General features: G+C 45.3%; 2 protein-coding genes across 4 annotated transcripts in view; one reads left to right on the forward strand and one right to left on the reverse strand.

Annotated features, from left to right (window-relative positions):
* tfb1m (transcription factor B1, mitochondrial) overlaps nt 1-20232 on the reverse strand; it is a 28637-nt gene that overhangs the window by 1575 nt on the left and 6830 nt on the right. For all 3 annotated transcript variants that reach the window (XM_003446215.5, XM_005477663.3, XM_019348761.2), the window contains exons 7-8: nt 4597-4724; nt 2199-3731 (exon numbers count right to left, since the gene is read on the reverse strand). In XM_003446215.5, coding sequence (XP_003446263.1) covers nt 3449-3731; nt 4597-4724 — 411 coding nt within the window. In that variant the 3' untranslated portion in view covers nt 2199-3448. The remainder of the gene's footprint in view (nt 1-2198; nt 3732-4596; nt 4725-20232) is intronic.
* On the forward strand, nt 11010-16061 carry LOC100708527 (claudin-20). Its single transcript, XM_005477662.4, has 2 exons — nt 11010-11435; nt 12080-16061. Exon 2 carries the CDS (start codon nt 12263-12265, stop codon nt 12989-12991), a length of 729 nt encoding a protein of 242 aa, XP_005477719.1. The 5' UTR covers nt 11010-11435; nt 12080-12262; the 3' UTR covers nt 12992-16061.

Raw genomic sequence — 20232 nt, forward strand, 5'->3', positions numbered from 1 at the left:
CAAGAGCAGAATATGGAATTAAATCCAGCAGCTTAAAGCGAACAGAAAGCCTGCTGTGTAACAGCCACCGAGCCTGTAAGTGATAATTATGTGAAAATATTTCACACTGAAGGTGTTAAACTCTGAACCGACACAAAATGCAAAACTGTAGCTAGAGTTGGGCAATATTAGCCACAATAAAAGGTTATTGGTCACACCAGAACAAGTCCAGCAAGAAAATATGAACTGAGGCATGTTAGGGGAAAGTCTGACATTTCCTCCTTAAAAATTCCATACTGTTGCTTTGAAAGCACCAGGAAAAACAGGACGCTGCAAGGCTCTTCTAGCACTTTGGCCTTTGCAGTGTTTCACTGTGAGAGTTTTTAATGATACAGCAAACAGGCGTGAGGCACCAGCGCACAGCCGATCATTCAAGTAAATGTGCACGGACAACAGTGCTACAGTAACAGGAAGCCTGCTGTGCTCTTTTATTAAGAGTCACTGGATTTTACAATTGGTGACAAATCACCAGGGCATGAATATGTCATGAGGCTGGTTCAGTGGCTGATGGAGCAACAAGGATACAAGGTGTACGGTTCTGGTTGGGCGTGATTTAGGGCAGGCTCTTAAAGGGCTTAGAAAGCGTGCTAAAAATAATTGTGGACCAAAATAACGTCATGAATGACAAATGTCAAATATCCTGCAGAGACCTCGAGTTCCACCTTAATAATGAGGTAAGCAGACTGTACTCTAACAATGGTAGAAATATTGTGAAGTTATGTTAAACTACACTACAGTCAGTTTATTAAATACATTTCTTTTTGAATTACTTGAGTAAAATGGCCAAATGGACAGCATTTAAAGTGACCCCGCCTCAAGCTGTTTACATATTAATGCATCTGTTGTAACGCTCTGATAGCAGAACACGACTTTGCTCTAATATTTCACTCTAACACTTCCACACTTTTACTGAAGTGAAAAATTTCAAATGCAGGACTTTGTCAATGGTGTCATTACTACTTTAATGTACATTATACGACTTCTATCAGTGGAAAAAAGACACACTACAGTTAGCCTTTGTACATCAATGTAACCAAAGTACAGACTTTCTGCTTTAAATTCAAGTTTAACACAAACACTGCATCAAGTGTTTAGGATTAACAGACATCTTTAAACACCTGGTGAGAGCAGTTCATTTGTTATTTCATGACAAAAGAAGACAAAAGATCTGCAGCTGACTGGTGCTAAACTTTTTTTAGGCAGCTTTCATTGGAGCTCTCGAAATGACATCAATAAGCTGAAGAAAAAACTAAATCTTAGAAACAATGACTGCAACACCAAAAGAGACCACAGTATTGAACTAAAGTGCATGATGACAGAATTATTTCCATGATTAATAAGAACAACTTTACAACATCTAACCAAGACAAGAACACTCTGCAGGAAGCGTATCAAGTCTACAAGAGGAACTTACTGCACAACTGACCAGACAGAGCTTCACAGTGCAGATGAGCCAAAGAAGACCACAAAAGCAACCAGAGATTATCTCATTACAAAGAAATGAGATATTCTTCAGCGTCACCTGATCTCAACCCACAAACAAGCAGCTGAGGGCCACTGCAGTAAAGGCCTGCAGGACATCTCCAGAAGGAAAAGCAACTGAACTTCAGGCAGGCATTACTTAGTATTAAAAACAATGCTTATATTTAGAATTATTACAATAATCCTGCTTGTCAAATAAGTTTTGAGCCTCTGGAAAAACAGGCCTGTGTATAAAAACGGCTGCAATTCATGCAAAATGTTTGTTAACCCGTTGAATTAAAGCTGAAAGTCTGAACTTTAATCACACTGTGATGATGTAACAGCAGCAGCAGCACTACAGAAACTGTCCAAAAACAAAACCATCAAGTTTATGATCATAACTCATAAAGGTGCCCAACACGAGCTCAGCCAGCCCCCACATTTAAAAATGAATAATATACACATTTTCCAAGAACGCTGATAAACTGGTTGTGGAAGTTACATAATTACTTTTTAGATAAATATTTCTGTACTTTTACTGTAGTATAATGTTGCAGTACTAAGTTTACAGTAGTCATGCTGACACTTTGTACTAATTAAAGACCAAATTAAACAAAATTTTTTGATCCAAAAATATAACAGGTGACTCATGACCAGCTCAGAGTATAATAAGACATCTTGATTAAGTTCTCACTCACCTGTAGCTGCAGGATGACGGTCTTCACACAGCTGTGGTGGACACAGCGCCCGATTGGCCGCTTCTGTACATTATTCAGAGTATAATTTACTGTGAGATATGATGCGTACACTAATGCTCAAAGGTATCAGACAAACCAAACAAAAGCCTCTACGACCACAGCCTTGCATCTCGTTAGTGGCTAATTATCCTCCTCTGCGTGATGCAATTGCTCACCCTTCAGTCCTCCTCCATATGCCGTCATCTACCAAAATAAAAGCTTATCATAAGAGCAGTTTATTTTGGGGTGACTGAGCAGACTGAACGGCGCACATCACATCACTCCTGCACGACATGCGGATTGTTCATTGTGGCTGTCGATTATCACCCACCTATCATCAGAACTGAGTGAATTCTAACTCTGGCAGCTCAGCCCTAGCACACCATCTGCCATACTGGCAGGAAGCAGCGCTGCCATGTTCTGCTGGTGACAGTCTGCTCAAAGAGGAATATTAAAAACTACAATGCCTTCACTGAGAAAAACTGCACACGGTGCTATACATTTAGTTTTCTGAGCTAAAATTAAACAACAGTCACTTGTGAGATTTTATTATTTTGCCACATTTTCCAGTTATACTACAAACACATCTTACCCAAATATTAGCCCACAGAACGCAACAAAGTGTTGTGAACAAAAAAATATTTTAATTGCAGCCATCTTCCTTTTGTATGACGAGTCTTTCTCGAGCTGACAAATTCACAGCACTCTCTTTGTCCCTTTAAGCGCCGTCTCCCCAGAGACTAAGCAATACACACTGGAAGGAATAAAAGTGGCCTGAATGTGGAGCTGCCATGTTCTCCTCGTCTAAATCACCCTGAAAACACTCTGATGATACTTTCAGTCCCACAGGATGAGGTGTTATGTGAGATGGATAAGAAGTAAGAACTGGGACATAAAGAGATGCTTTCTCTTAAAAAGCTTCTGTGGGAACGAACTAGCCCACTTTCTTCATCCTCCCCAAAACACATGACTTGCTGGTAGCTGTTGCATCCCAGGAAATGGTTTTGGGGCTGAGCCAAAGCCTGTGTGGATACTGTGTGTGAGTCCCAGTATTTCCTGTATACCAAATTGCCGTGTGCATGCGGGGGAAATGCTTTAAAAATGCATGGTTATGCCAGGTGGAAATGTCAAAGCTAAGAGCAGACTGTTGTCTCCCTGTGCTAACAGAAGCTATTAGTCCCCTTCTCTTGGTGTCCATGCTTTTTATTTTTTCAGCGGGGTTGCAGAGGACTCTCTGCCACGCCGCTCGGTGCGTCCATAAATGCAGGCGATGATGCTGTGTTGCTTTTTCTGGCAACGTGCTTCAGTCTGAGCTCCTCTCTGAACTCGTAGGCGAGGAGAGCGGGCTCGTGCTCGCAGAGATGAGCGTAGGCATCCGCTAACGCCCTGAACTGGGGTATGGTGAGTTCTGTGGGGCGCAGGATGGGGTCCACGTCTGCCTTCTGCATCATCTCCTGTGTCAGCTCAACACGACACGCCTCAGGGAACAACTTCCTGTGGGGAAAAAGCGACGACACGAGAGTACAGATTCCTGCACTTAGTCCGCTTTGATATCTTAACAATCATGCAAGTTTAATGGCATCAGAAAGTTCAAACAGAAAGAAATTATCCCTCAGCAATTATTTCAGATTGGTGAAGTTAATTGAAATCACACAAAGTCCTCATGAATTGTTAATTTATTCCACAGCCACGCTGCAAAGTCCAGGGCTGCCATTAAACTCACACAAACTTTTTAAAACAGAAACGGAGCAGCTGTGATTTCAATTGCTAATTTTTATTTATTTTGCCGTGTCCCACCCTGAAAGCTCTCCCTGCCTCAGATGTTCCCGTGGACTCGTTCGCTGCAGGTTAGCGAGCGACAGCCAGCTCCACACACTCTGCAGATGCTTTTTAGGTGCTCGAGCGCTGGTGCCGCTGCCACCGACCCGCGGCAGTTACATAAAATATGCTTCCTCGTTTTCCTATGCCACCTCAGTGACTCATAATTGCTGCTCTCTTTCAAACAGCCAGCGCTCTTTTGTTATCCGGGCCTACATACACTTCCCTAACAGGCACGGGGGCGATGGGCAGCCTGCACACGCATGTGGGTGTCTGGCTTTGTTACTAGCTGCTCTGAACAGAGCTCTGAAGTTACTCGAATGTTCAGATTTGGTTAGAGAAACGCTCAAAAGCTTTCTGAATGATAAATATGAAAAAAATATAAAGCCAGTCTAATTAACGATGAGATGAAGACGCTGCCGTCAGACATGAAAAATGTAGAGAGAGAATAACTGATGAGAATGACACACGGATTAAAAAGTAAAAGAGGGAAAGAGCGGATCGAGGCCCTACAAGCTTCATTAGGTTAACGTGTACTTACTCGACTCCTTTATGGCAGTGCTTCCTACGGAATTGGAAAACGTTCCTGACGACTTTCTCCACCAGCTGAAAGGGCTGCTGGATCTGGGGCTGAACCAAGGGGGTGAAGTGAACTACTCCCACGTCAACCTACAGCGAGAGGAAATCCAGACAGCGGGGGGTTAGCACAGACCTTAAAACTAGATTGCAGAGAGTGTGCTCATGGGAATGAATGTGGTGAAAAGAAAGTGGCAAAAAAAGAGCAGTCAGGTGTGATAAGAAGGGGAATGCAAAGTGTGCCAAAAAAACAAGCTTTCCTGACAAATGGCACGAAAGACACAAAGCTGAACAAAGAGAGCAAAAGAGGGAAAGGGATCAACACTCCGGGATAAAAGAAATGAGGGAAGGCAGAAAATAAGATGACGCAGCACGGCTGGCTGGCGAGCTAGTTCCAGTTGCCACAGTAACACCTGTGCAATGGACCATAGAAACTGAGTCTCTGTTGTTGCATCACCACCGAGTTCCTTAATACCTACAAGCCTGACTCACCGTAGAGCGCATCTTTTTATCCCACTATCCGCCTCTACCATTTCCACTGAGGACCAACCATATATAGATGCAGCGGTGCATGCGGCAGGCAGCCATGGATGATTCAGTGGGAACTAAATGTCATATACCTGCTTTCAGCTCACTTAAGAAGGTCCCAGAAAAGTACCCCAGGGTTCGGTGGAGCCCAGGCAGGTGGAGATTTCTGTGTGCAGTTTGCATGTTCTCCCCGTGTTTGCGTGGGTTCTCCACGGGTACTCCAGCTTCCTCCCACACTCCAAAGACATGCACTTAGTGGGGATAGGTTAATTGATCAGTCTAAACTGCCCATAGGTGAGAATGTGGGAGTGAATGTGAGCGCGAATGGTTGTCTGTCTCGGTGTGTTAGCCCTGCGACACACTGGCGACCTGTCCAGGATGTACCCCGCCTCTCGCCCTGTGACAGCTGGGATAGGTTCCAGCGCCCCCCATGACCCTGAAAAGAATAAGTGGAAGCGAATGGATGGATCTATAAAATCTAAAAATCTGCAACCTCCCAGCACACCGCAGATGCAGGTGTTCAGCCTACCCTCACCCGACTCCCTCAGGTGCGTACAGCTGACGCACTTTTTTATTTTTATGTCAGCTGAAGTCTTTACAGTGTTACCACAAACCCCCTTTAGGTACCCCCTGTTTGGGAACCTGAAGCGAACCCCAGTTAAGGACTGGTGGTGGGACTCGGCTCCAGTTCCACTCTGGCAGCCTCCTCCTGATCCTTCCTGTGTCAGCTCTAAGCTAACATGACACACTGATGAAGTAATCGTGTCAGAGCCAGCAGACTGTATCTTTCTCACTCTCACATCTTTTACTTTCAAGCACCTATACATACACACGTTCTATTCTAGCACTTCACTTGTTCTCCTGTGAAGCATCCTCTAACTCTATCTCCTCAATGTCATGATGAGATCAAAAGAACCAAAATACATTAAAAAGACTATTTCTGAATCTCCAGATCTTTGCTTTAGCAGCGCAAAGAAGGACATCGTTGTTCAAGCGCATTTCACATGATGCTGCCAGTTCTGTAAGTTATAGCTAAAGGAGCTGCTGCACAATCAGGGTGATACTGCACTGCGTGGGGACCTAAAGCTCAGGCAGACCACAGGCAGCAGAGCACAACAGCTGCCTGTCAGTCTTTCCATAGTCGGTAATAGCCTCACTTCCCTCAGGAGGGAGCACTGAGTGGGACTGGTCGAGCACATCGAAAAGGGGAGCTACACAGACACACATCCAGAGTGCTATTTTTAATAATAACACATTTTGTAGTCCTTAAGTGCTTTTATCTGTAATTTCACATGACTTTTTATTCAGGTATACGCTGGGAAGAACCGCAGAGATGGCAAAAGCTGCAAAACGAGCAAAGTGTGCTGGTGCATGACTGGCAATGTTAATTTAAAGATTCAAGGCAATACAAACATGTGAACAACACATACCCTAAGGATAAGCGCCCCCTTCTCACGCTAAACGGGGGTAAAATAAAATGACATCTAATTCAACTCAGTTCAAAGTCTTCCTGTGGTGACGACGTGCCCCGCGGAGCTCCTCGTGCACCCATGCGGCTTGTATTTCTGGATTGTGTGATTCACTCTCCTTCTCAGCTGCTTCGTGCTGTCCGGGAGTCGCGGCTGGTGTTGATAATTAGGGGAAGAAAGCTGAAGTGGTCCAAGGGTACCAAAGGATTTTAAATAAGCCGTTTAGATTTGTTTTTTTTCTTTAAAAACAGATGTAGTGTTCAGGAGATCTATAGATCCCTGTGTAGTCCAGAGATGCCTGGTTGCTGCTGAGCATCCTGCCAAACAGGCTTTTAATGGGACAGCAGCAGTGGAGACTCTTTGTCTCACCAGCCCTGAAGGCTGTGTGATATAACAGTACGAGAATGCTTCAAACTGGATGAAGCATAAGGAGGAGGGACAAAGGATGTAGCAAGTATTCACCCCCCCGAAGTAACTTTAATCTTAAATCATTTTCAGAATGAGTCCATCATTTACACAGAGAATATTTTACAATCAAAGCCCACGAGCTGTCCCGGGCACCCAGCGGTGTGGCTGCGGTATTTTGTCTGCATCATGAAAAGCGCCGTCTCCACCTGTCATGTCGACAGAAGTTCGGTCAGGACTTTATATCTAGAATTTGGAAAAACACTTTGGTGCTTTGGTGACGCTAGATCAGACCACCATCTGCTAGGAAGAAGCAATAAAAAAGAATGTCTTTAATTTCACTCTCTGCTGGAATAATTAGGCCATTTATATTCCGCACTTCATGATTTAAGAGAGGAGCAAGGGAAAAGTCGATATTGGGACTATACAGGCAGCAGCATTTCAGCCATCAGCTTGTCCAAGTCACTTTGCCCGTTTGATTTATGTATGGCCTTGCTACATGACTTCACTAGGTAGCACCACTGTAATATATCCCACTCCCTGCCATTAATCCTTCCCCTCGATAACCCCAACATGCAAGGAAACTCCATCTTAAATCACGTGCCGTCACCTGGCTCCTGTGCTGAGGCGCTGTGAACATGCCTTCACCCACCACAATGCTCTCTGTGAAGCTCCTGCAAGGCCTCGCAGATCCCAGACTTACCGACCCCCTCTGAGCCCATTATCCCTCACCCTGTGCTGTACAAAGGCGGCAGTGGGGATCACCTGTGCAGAGCACACAGGCTGGTCAGACTGTGGGAGTCATTTTATTTAGGAGAAGAAAAAAATAAACAAGCAACTCATTAGCACTAATTTGAGCTGTTATGCAAGGATCTATAGTCCAGCTCATGAACATTCCTCTCACTCTCACTTAATTCAGATAACTTGATTACGTTTGGAAAACAAAGACTTCAAACATTTACACCAACTCTGAACCTGCTTCTTGTTCCAAATATGGCAACCCAAATAATCCGATCAACCAACAATGGCGCCTTTGAAGCGTACAGCGATAGCCTCAGTTCAAGTGTTCTGAACAATCACATGTCTGCTTTCGTCCTCAACTTCAGACCTTTTCTGACCCAATAATCAGACATCTGCATGAAAAGATTTGCACTTTACTATATTTCATGTGTTCGACCTTCGGAAAGCAGCAGGGAACTCCATTACACTTTACAGCTTCCTTCTCCTGCTCTCCGTTTTCCCCATTTCCATCTCCGATGTGTCTTTCTTGGTGACTTTACCCAATTGCGTGTGAGCAGTAATTTGTCATGTCCCCCTAAGCGTAACCAAGATGAGATGGCAGGGGCCCTGGGGCTCCAGCCACTACACTACCTGAACCTCCGACACTTACATAATGGCAGGTTCGCAGAAAGAGCAGGGGGATGGAAGAAAGCTATATACAGCCAGGGAATACACGAGACAAAAGCTCACGGAGATCCTGCAACCGAAGAGGGAAGAGCTGCATTAATCATGACAATACCTTGGGAAGACAACCTCCATTACATCAGAGGAGGCAGACAGCCTCTCGGAGAGGAGAAGGCAGCAGTCAATGCCACTGAATATACCAGGCTGATATTGCTTGAGGGGTTTAAGAAGGAAGGGCTTAGGGCTTCCTGTGCAGGCAGCCCAGCATACTTCCCATGAAATTGGCCCTTGGCATGCACACAGGACATTCGAGACACTCCAGCCTAGCCTCTGACAAGATCAGCTCCTTGGAGAGAAACTTTCGTCATAGAAAAGCTTGAACTTTGCCCAAAAATATGAAATTTACTGTGCCAGTAAATGATGATAGCATGGGAAAAAGAAGTTCTGACGGGACATTAAAAGCCTCACACACGTCAGTCCAGGCTCGGCTACTTGCTTCACGCAGTAGCCCGAAGAGAGTCTTTAATATGCTGGTAATTTTACAAAATGTCAGAAGTATTTTGTCTGAGACGGGTTTGCACATATGATGTAGGGTGAAACTGGACTTGGGCCCTGCTCTGCAACAAGATTGCAGTGACAGCAACATCACAGCTATCACAAGACACCTTGCATCGGAACTGTGAACAAATCGCTGTTGCAAGGCGATGAGCCTGAAAACCAATTACGCAAGAGTGGACATTAAAGGGGGAAAAAACGTAAAGTGAACGATAAAAACCCCTCGTGCGGGCAAAAAGGAGCACGGCTGGGCCGGCAGCGCCTCACAGCTACGCTGCAGAAACGCTGCTCTGCTGTAAGGTGATAAAATAAAAAGGGACCACGCTTATAATAGCCCACAAAATCTTCACACATCACAGCGTCACATCTGCACCCACCGGGTATTTGTTGACTGCATTTTGCTCTTCTCCCCTTCCATCCATTCCCTCTATAATCTATTTATTTATTTATCTTGCTTCTAACAGAACAACAGCAGCATCAGCACTTAAGATCTCATCAGTTACAAGGAGACAGGTCACACACGCCATATTGCAGTGTGCCTGTAGAAAACTGGAAAATTTCTCATCTCGCTGCAGGTGCGTCCCACAAGGAATTCTAAGAATGTAGCGCCGAAGGTCGACACCGGCATCACACTGGAGCTAATGTTGTGTGCACCATCCCCACATCTCATTTTAAGACAAAGGTCTCTGAGGGGTCGTTTACAGGAAAAACAGTGGAGGCTGGAGAGAGAGCATTGGGTAGAAATAAACAACCAGATCAACAGCTAAACAAATCAATTGCTACCAAACCATCTCCACGTAATGACTACACATCACCGTCTCCAATCCCTGGCCTCTGTACTGCAGTTGGAAGACGGGCAAAACTATTTCCCACAGCCGGATGTTTTTGTGCCTTTGCAGCAAAATAAAAGCAACACACATCTGCATTTACAAGGATATCAGGATATCGGCTCTATTAAACCCTGCCTGATTTTCTTCCTCTCTCGCTCTTTTGTCCTCTTTGTCATTCATGAATCAAGGCCGTCCTAGCCACTCCCCCTGTTGTTCTATGTCCTCTGCAGAGAAGGGAGGAAAGACGGGCAAAGACAGGGGAGCAGCTGTGAATTTTAGCATCCTGCTGACTGATGCTGATGAAGACGACGCTCTGGGGAGGGTCAGTTTTGGCATGGCGGGATACACATGCTCCTCTGGCCTCTGGACTTAGAAAAACAAAGCCTCACAATACCAAAGCCTGACCAGCTCATCTGGCCACAATCATAGCAGCTATTTCTTCTGCCTTAATTAGAGTACCCTTCCCCATGGTACCGTCAGGCTATGATTGGAAATCTTATCTAGCCCTCTCAGCCATTACTTAGGCATACATTTTAACAACAGCAGCACTGAATTATGATTAACTAGGAAGCTCAGTGCAACAATGGGATGAATATCATTTTATTTTGTTAGTTAGCAGCATTTTTCCCCATCATGGGGGGATTTCTGGTATCCTTTAATAAATGCTTTAGCCACGAGCCACAAATTTTTTTCTAACTGGTCTTTTTTGGTCTTTAATTTAATCCTGCATGACACAAAAGTCTGCTTATTATACAGCCAGAAACAACAGGAAATGTACAGGTTTCTGTCAAACAACGTAACACAAAAAGTGATGCTTTTTTTTGCATAGCACAAGGATTTTTCATAAACTCTTTATATGCCAATCTAACTCTTTTGTTAAATACATAAATAAATAAACAAATAGCACTCTGTAACAACATGGACTACTGTAATAAGTTCTAAAATATTAACACAAAAACAAATTCACAAAAATAACGAATAAATAAATAACCAGATAAAATCTCCTGATGTTTGGACAGTTTTATTTCACTGAAGCTCTCCCTAAGAGACAAAAGTCTTTTGTATATAAACCTAAGACATGTAAATATATAACCTAAATATATATGAATAGTCACGTAATTGTTTTGTGAAATTAATGATAAATAATGCAGAAAATACTGAAAATGCCGTGAAATCAGTAATTAAAGGAGTTCGGTTCGAGTCAAACGGCATAAGTAGTTCCGGTCCTGTTCTGGCTGCTTGGAGGTGGAGGAGGTGACGGTAGTACAGTAGCGGTGCGGAGCTGTGAGGTTTGAGCCCTCTTTGAAGTTGGGAGGCAGAGACCGCTCTGCTCCAGCGCGCGAGCCCACGCACGCGCAGACACACAAACCGGAGAGGAGCGGGCGACAAAGAGAGAGAGCGCGAGAGAGAGAGAGCGAGAGCGAGCGAGCTCCGGTTATTCCTCCGGGCTCCGGCCGAGCCTGTGTGGTCTCTCCGCTCTGTTGCTAAGGAAATGGATGGCTCGAACGGCTCCGCGGTCCGGGATGAATCGTGCTCCTCGCCCCCTCAGCAGCCTGCCGTGTTTACCGGAATCACTGCGAACACCGTGACGCGCCAGCTCTGCACCAGCCGGGGTAAGAGATCATTCCCACAGCGCTGCTTTCTTTCAGACTGGACCGGGAAACAAAACGGAAACAAGTGGCCCGCGTTTACTGTTCATTACAAGCTGGAACGAGCCGTTTGATTGAATGAGAGAAACCGTTATGTCAGGAGGTCCGACCAAAAAATGTAAAGAAAAAAATAAAAATAAAATAGTAATATAGGTAAAAAGCTTTATTCTCAAAGTTTATTTCTGCGACTGAGTAAATAATAACTGGTGTTCCAGCTGTAGATGAGGCTGTGCAAGTCTTTAAAGGCTAGTCTCAGTTTGTTAGGTAAACAGCGCTGAAATCAAAGTGGTAGAAAATACAGTCGACTGTGTGAGTGGAGTGAAGGCACTGCAGCTCAGAGTCCACATACTGTGACTACTGAGCATGGCAAATACCTCAAACACAAACTCATCTTCCTCACAGACAGTGGCTCTGTAAAGGCAGAGGAGTAGAGCACACATGCACAATGACCAGCGGTGTTTTGCTTACCTACAGTGAGCCTGAGCCAGCTCTTAGCGCCAGTGCTTGATGCTGTCCTTTGTTTCCAGCCAAAAAAAAAAAAAAAAAAAGTCTGCGCTTGTGTGAGGTGAATGAGATGTGAATTTCTCATTTCCGTCTCTCTACTCCAGCCCAGTGGAGCTGCAGCTGAGGAGCTGAGGAACTGGGGGATTCTGACTGGCAGCTGGTGCACCACCAAAGGAGGGGAGGGAGGGAGGCGGCGGGGGTCCACGAGCAGCAGTGCCGGAGCGGGGTGAATGCTGCCTGGAGAGGACAACGGCTGAGGCGGCAGCGGCGTCGACTTGAAAAGCAGCATGGCATCCACGGGCATGCAAATATTTGGATTCGTCCTGGCTCTGCTGGGCATCATGGGCGCCATGGTGGCCACTTTGCTGCCTAACTGGAAGGTCAGCGCAGATGTGGGCTCCAACATCATCACAGCCATCTCCCAGATGCAGGGACTGTGGATGGACTGCACATGGTACAGCACAGGCATGTTTAGTTGCACACTTAAGTATTCAGTGCTTTCACTACCCGCGTACTTGCAGACTGCTCGCACCACTATGGTGCTGTGCTGCGTACTGGCAGCCATGGGCCTTTGCCTCGCCTCCCTGGGACTAAAATGCACGCGCTGGGGAGGTGGACGGCGCTCCAAGCGACACGCCGCCATCGCCAGCGGCGGCTGCTTCGTCGCTGCAGGCTTTTTGTGTCTGGTGCCTGCGTCTTGGTTTACCAACGAGGTCATCACCAACTTCCTGGATTCCAGCGTTCCCGAGAGCAATAAGTTTGAGCCTGGAGGTGCCGTGTACGTTGCCTTTGTTTCCGCAGGTTTCCTCTTTGTGGGGGGGTCCATTTTCTGTATGTCCTGCTCGGGAAAGAGACACGGACCCCAGGATCTGGTCCTGCTGCCCCCCCCTGACAAATTGCTTCTCCAGCAGCAGCAACAACAGCTGCTCCAGCAGCAGCAGGAGCTCCAGCACCAGTACTGCTCTCTCTCCCCATTAGACAATAAGACGGGCTACAGCCTGCAGGACTACGTGTAATAACGCAGTGCTGTGCACGGCAAAGGGAGACGAGCCCGAGGGGAAACATCACGGCTTATTCTACGCACTAGGATTTACTCAAGGATGGAGTTGGAGGAAAAAAAGAGAGGAGGGCAACAACTTTGAAATCATATTTTTCCTTCTGCTCCATCTTCTTTTTTTCTGTTTTGCAAGCACAAGCAGTGGAGGTATTCCCTGAGCAGCGCCTTGGAACAAACGGCGTGAATGTGCAAGGAGCCAGGATACCAGGATAAGGTGCTGCAGAACTGATGGAAGCTGCTAACCAAACGCAGACATCCTTCATCAGTAAATCACACAGAGCTCCCTGCAGAATGAATTAAGCAAATAAGGAAGCCTTGAGTGGAGTTTTTTTTTTCCCCTCGCCAAAGGTTTAAATTGAAGGAAAAAAACAAACAATCATTTAGCTGCTATTTACAATCGTTCAGTCCTTCCTCTCATTTGACAAAACAGGCAATATAAAGCCCAAGAGCAGTAGGTGGAAACCCTCACATAGCAAGCCATTGTAGTTTATCGTATGCTTGTCCACTAGAATGCAACATGGAATTGACTAATGAAATAAATGGTCATATTTTTGTTAGCTACTAGAATGACGTTGATATTTTGCCTCTAAAGCATGCCGTGTGGAGCCTGTGTACAAATACAGCGGAATGCCTGGTAGAAGACTGAGACATAGCCACACAATGCCTGTGCCTGAAAAGCTGTCGAAACATTATCCTGCTGTAACTGTTCAAAGAGGACTGTCAGGAGGAGTAGATGTGGGCTGCTGGGCTGGATTTAAGAGAGAAAATGCAGGCAAACAGATGCCTGCGTCTCTCTCTGCAGGTGGAAATATGAGAGAGATGGAGAGAAATTGAAAAGAGCGTGATCCAATACTTCAGCAGCAGAGTGGACCATCTCATATTTCCATCCAAACAAAAACAGTCTGCCTGTAAGTAGCAGCTACCCATCTCGATCCATCCCAGACGCTCACGCCCACACATTTACACATGCGCTTGTGCGTCTTCTCGTATGCAGTAAACACTCCGACACGCCGGCTTTTTGCATGTGCTTTTCTCTCCTGTCACCCACCTCCACACTGCCATGGAAACCGAATTCAAGCATTGTCTGGGGGTATGTGCGTGTCAATCAGTCAAGTTGTTTTATTTTGGGTGGGCATCTTTTTCTCTCGCCATGGCATGCCATAAGCTTTCATCAGAGCCTCTGCTCACACTACTTTCACTAATCCCCTTTATTAACCAGTGACATGAAGCAGAAGCACTGGTCAGGGGCGGTTTTGGAAAATGGCTCTTCTTTGCAACACACCCCTATATGGTGTCTGTGCCGTGCAGGCGGTCTCACATGGATGAACAGATGTTTAATGGTGCAGTGGCACAGAGGAAAAACAGCAGATAAGAGGAAGATTCCTGAGTCACGGCCGACCGGGTAGCCGCGTGGCAAGAGGCTAAAAATGATTTGAGTCATTCTCCATATGCGACTTGTTTTTCAAGTACGTCAGCAATGCGCATACACTACCAGCCTGCACCTGCAGAAGGGTCTCAGTGTCTTAAATTTCATCCACCAGACTGTCCTCGTTTACCTACCAGTCGCCCTCGTCTTTTTTTTACTCCATCTCCCCGTCCTGCTTGTGTCAGGATTTGATTCCTGACAAGAGAACACTGATGCATGTTGAAAGCATGTCCTTCTGACACGCACACACACACGCACTCGTGTCAGTTTCGCAGCTACGCTTTCACAGTTACCGTGTGCTCTATTTTCTGAGGTAAGAAAATGGGAGGAATATTGTTTTTGTGCTTGAGACAGGCCTTGGCAGTGATGTATAGAACTGCACATTCTCTCCTTCTCTCTCATAAGAATGCAGCTTCCTGGGGGAGAGCAGATGGCTAAGCCCAGCTCGCCACCTGCAGGCTGCTGCCGGCACACCACGGGATTCGCTGTGGGAGCTGCCGCCGACCCCGGCGGCCCCGCGGGGTTGGTTTTTTTTGCCCCGCCCCGGCTTAGCCTTCTTGCCCAGCTCAGACTGCTCCCAAAGGAACTGGCCTCCTGACAACGACTCACTGCCCAGGCACCATTACCAATGCAATAAACAAAGTAAAGAATGTGCCAAGTCATCAAGTAATACTGACACGTTATGTGTTTTGAGAATGTGCCAAATGGTCTCATGATGACACGTTTTAATAATATCTGAAGTTCTTTTTGTTTATTTTTTTAACGACTTGTTTGTACATGAATTATACATTAGCAAATGTTTTATGGATTTGTGATTCGTTCTGCCAGACTAAGTCCGAATCAGCTGGATGCTTGTGTACAGTCCGGTGTGGCTTTCGAGGGTTATTTTAAATCCTCTTTATTCCTCATTTCCCAAAGCACAGCGAGAAGAGACAGGAGGAAGACACGAGTGAAAAATGAATAACGCTTGTTTCAGGAACTCCGGTTTACTGCAGGTCTGTGACAACTGTACACAAGTGTCTAGATTTATAATACGTTTAGGTTTTTTTTTTTTCCTACCGAAGGATCGGGATTCCTTCACATTGGTTCAGTATAAGATACACCATGCTCATATCATATCTTCTTTATAAGAAGACTACTCAGTGCACCTTTACTTTATTTGACAGCAGTTCGGTTCAAACGGCTGAGCATTCAAGGCTCTCTGGACCAGGACAAGTACATCACACAACTGGCACTCTGGAAAAAAAGGGAAAGTCTTTCGGTCTGATATGATTATGCAGAGAAAAAATTAGCTAGAAATTTCTCTTTTTTGTGGCTGTGCAGCTTGATCATCAGCACGCGATTTCATTAGCTTCTAAATGGCCAGAGTGCAAAGTGACTAGGTCCTAAAAAGAGTTAAGCTCTCCTGCGTATCCTGTACCAAGACGTTGATTTATGGTTTTGATAACTGCAGCTTATTTTTGTGGATGCTTTAGCACTTCTTACTTTGCCAGAGCATATTTGTGATGATGAACAGTTCACAAGTTCTGATACAGTTGTCTCAATGTGCTTGTGCAAGTAGTTCTATTTTTTACCAATAAAACTATTTTGTGAAAGCAGCGCGCCTGCTGTATGTTGTGTGCTTTTATGTGTGTGGCTGATGGGGACGGCGATAGCATTCATCTTCCTGCCAAATGTACAGATTGCTGGATGGTACAGGCTGCTCAGTGTGCAGGAGGGAAGGCAGGCTGCTCGTGTGCAGCACCCACCAGTACAGCAGTGCGAGTCCAACAACAAGAATACAAAAATAAAAAGGATTCTCTGAAAATGCTCTTAAAGAAAGGGTTTTATAAAGCTGCTCCCAATCTCCTCCAGTTATTTCTTAGTGATAACATAAGCTAATACACGAAGGAAGCAATAACAACACTTGTGGGAGTTCAAGGGAATGCGAGTTATCAGAGTTGGCTGGTTTATCTGGCACAAAACGACGAGTTTAACAACATGTAAACCGGCTTCTGCCGACTGGTGGAAAGAACATTTTTTGCCGCCTCTCTTTTTGGTATTTTAATCACATTTTTGCTAGAAACAAGGATCCTTAGACTAACTGATCAATCAGATTAACTGAAAATGGACTAGTTTATTCCTCAACTGCAGACCACACTTCTTTGTCCCAGTTCTTTAATAATTAAACAGTGCTATGAAATGGTATTTACCCCGTGTCTCATTTCTTAGTTTGTTGGAGATTTGTCACATTTACACGTTTCAGATTTAAAAAAAAAATGTTAAAAATGTAATTTCCCTTTAACCTAATAACTGGTTGTACCATCTTCAATGATAACCGGCAACGAGCCTTTCACATCACTGTGGAGGAATTTGCAGAATTGTTTGAATTCAGCTACACTGGAGGATTTTCCAGCATGAACTTCCCGTTTCAGGTCACCCCAAAGCGTCTTAACTGGATTTGAACCCAGACTGTGATTACTTCACTCCAAAACGTTCATTTTGTTGTTTCTGAGCCGTTCAGATGTGAGTCAGACTGAGACAAGTGAGGCCTGCAGCTCTTTAAGTGCTGTTTGGGTTGTTCTGTGCCGTCCTGGACGGGTCGTCGAGGCGCTCGTTCAGTAACTTTGGTAGGCCGCTCACTCCCGGGAAGGTTCAGCTCTGTTCCAAGGTTCTCCACATGTGGATAATCCCTCTCACTTTGGTTCATCCCAAAGCTTTAGAAATGGATCTGTAACCCTTCCCAGACTGACAGATGTCAGTGACCTCGTCTCTCACTCGTTTCTCTTTTAGCCTGACTCATGCCACATGTTACTCAGCAGGTTTGGCAGTAATCGGGCCTGAAACTGAAGCTTTCTGTGGTTAATTCATGATTTAACAAGGTACCGTAGCAGCTAGGTCTGAATAGCTTTTTCCCTTCATAAAACAAACAAACTCTGTGATCTTTGTCTAATATTAAAATGTGTTTGATGATCCAAAATATGCAAGTCTGCAAAGAAACTAAGAAATCAAGTTCACTTTTCAGGGCACTGTATTTATTTATACAGTGCCATTTATTTATAATATTAATAGTAATAACTGAGAAATCTGTAAGGAGCTTATTTACACTAAAGCCAAAATTGTTGCACACATGCAAACTGTACCAACTGTTGCTGTGAAAATGTCTCAGACTTGGTGCGAGTTTGGTGCAGATCCCAATCCTGCACAGCACGTTCCCTCACGTTCACGCTGGTGTCATATTTAGCCTATACACTTCAGATGTGGTGGTTATTAAATTAGAATCTGGGCTCTCATTACAGCTGATTGGAGTCTCATCAACAGAGGGTGAGTGAGAATATGCTTTCCTGAAACAAACATGGATTATTCAAGCCTCTCTCTCTCGCTCCGTCTCATTCTTTCGCTGCGTTTGGTTATGCAATACGAGTGCAGATCAAATAACTACTCCTCTCGTGGGGGAACGCTAATAAGATCTGCTCCTCTGTGTATTTAACCTACATTTTTCATCAAAGGCTTTCACCCCGAGTTGCTGCTACGACAGATCTGGAGTGTGAGCTTTAAATGAGGGGAGGTGAGCACTTGTCAGTTGCAGGCAGGGGTTAATCACGCGCTTTTCTTTCAACTCCTCTGCCATGGCGAGCTCACGTTTTTTTTGTTGACCTTCCTGGTCAGCAAATTGTCTTTCCAGAGATCACCAAACAGGAAAAAAAAAGGAGGAGGAGGAGTGGAAGGTAATAAGATGAACAAAAGACTTGATGCGGTCCACGCTTCATGCCATCGGAGCAGGTTAGGGAAATGCCACGCCATTGCTCAAAATACAGCATGCAGCCAAATTGCTCCAACGTGTCACAACACTTAAAGTGCTGCTCTCTGATCTGGACAGCAGTTATGCTCATGAAGGTTCATACTGGAAATATAATGCGGTCATCAGCGCTGAGGGAGGATGACCTTCCTTTGTCGCTCTCCTCCAGTCCCCGCGCACATGTGAGGCCGGGGAATAACGGCAACGACCTTGGCTGCTCGGTAAATTGCTGACAGAGGCAGTAAAAGCTATGAAGATGACAAAAGGGAAGCTTGTAGGAAAACAATACGCTGTGACAGTTCAAAGGAGGCCCTTTAATATTTTAGCTTTGGAGCGCGCAGACCGACGCGTGCCTGGGAGGATTCGCTGAAGGTGAGGGAGGCTAAACGCTTCAAGGGTGCTGAAGGTTTTTTATTTTTAGGTAATCTATATTTCTTCTGATTAAAATGACGATTACTGTAGACAGACAACAAGGAAAGAAAGAAAATGAAGCTCCTTTAAGCATAAGATACAGTGCTGGACCAGGGTTACACAAAACACACAGATCAATGCAAAGGAGGAGTAATCACGTCACCAGTGAAACTAGTTAATATAACCAGTAAGTTTTTACCTGGAACTTTAAAACTGGGATCCATTCCACACCTTCAGTCGCCATAAAAAGCCTCAAATTAAGTCACAAACCGCCGCGTCTGACGTTGAAATTGGAGCGCTCAAGTAAGCCTTCAACTTAATAGCTTATAGATTGATGCCTCCCATCGCAGTGAGGCTCCCCCCCCCCATGATAAGTGTATTGTAATTCGATTTTTCTCATTTGTAGCTGAACTTTCTTTCCTTGGAGGACAGCCAGGGTTTTAAAAACACCTGCACCCCCTCCCCTGCCTGCTCACTAACCAAACAGAGCTGAATTTGCTAAACTCTGACTCGCTGACTCCGAGCGAGCTCGGCACAGTTACTTGTTAGGAGGAGGCGGTGGCTCTCTGGAGATGTTCTTAAGCTAGCTCTGCCAACCTTGGCGTTTTGTTTAAGGTGAGCAGAAACGAAGGAGGAGGAGAAGGAAGAGGCAGGGGAGTATTTTTAGCTTTTCTTTACCTTGGGTCCGTGATGTATTGAGACCAAGCCTTCGGGCATTTTCCGGGCTGGCACGAGTCATTGAAATAACTTTCCCTGATACTCTTGATACCGCGTTTGACCCCGTTTACGGGATAGGAATAGGCTTAGATGAATTGTGAGAGTGGAGGATGTGTGGCGGGAGGTGAGAAAGCAGCACAGCCCCTCTGAGGAGATTCACTCTTGCTGTAGAGACGGGCAGCGAGGCCACATTACATCACAGAGAAGATATTCATCACCACGGTGGTCCGAGGGGGGTCATGCTCCCCAGTGAAACATCTGTTTCAATTCAAAGGATAAAATTAATTCTAAAAATGAGAAAAATCCCCCAAACTCGGAGCTGTGGAGGAGTACACTGTACAGTACCTTTAATTCAAGTCCAATCGCTCTCTGACAACTGCCAGCTACAACCAAAGTTCAATGCGGCATTAACAAATTTAATTTAGCCTCTGCTCATCTGGCCTGTGCTCTTGGTAGACTATTGTGTACAAGGCGAACATCTGTAGGGCGCTCCTCCTGTGAGGCTCGGTTAGCTGGTGGGTGACGGCCATTACTCAGAGCAGGGCTGATGACCGGCCCAGACAACCATCTGTTTGGAGGTACGCCTCGCTCTCCTCTCAGATCCATCTCTGTCATGAATCTGTCTTCCGGTGCTCTGTGGGCCTTGTTTCATTTAACAAATCTCATATTCAGACGATAATCTGCTCTCCATCCCTGCTTCCATTTATTCTGCTTTTCATCACCAATATTTCTTCTCTATTTTTGCGTCATCACCCACCCTTATTCCCTTATTTTTCAGCTCATTTTCTTTTAGTCATTCCATTTCCTGTTATGCCGTACCCCATGCCTCAATTTCATTCTCACCTCATTCAGCGAATACCACAGTTGT

Source organism: Oreochromis niloticus, linkage group LG19 (assembly GCF_001858045.2).
Source record: "Oreochromis niloticus isolate F11D_XX linkage group LG19, O_niloticus_UMD_NMBU, whole genome shotgun sequence".
In the NCBI taxonomy this organism is placed as follows: Eukaryota; Metazoa; Chordata; class Actinopteri; order Cichliformes; family Cichlidae; genus Oreochromis; species Oreochromis niloticus.

Excerpts from the sequence above, each read along its gene's own strand:
- LOC100708527 (XM_005477662.4), top strand. The coding sequence starts at position 12,263 with ATGGCATCCACGGGCATGCAAATATTTGGATTCGTCCTGGCTCTGCTG.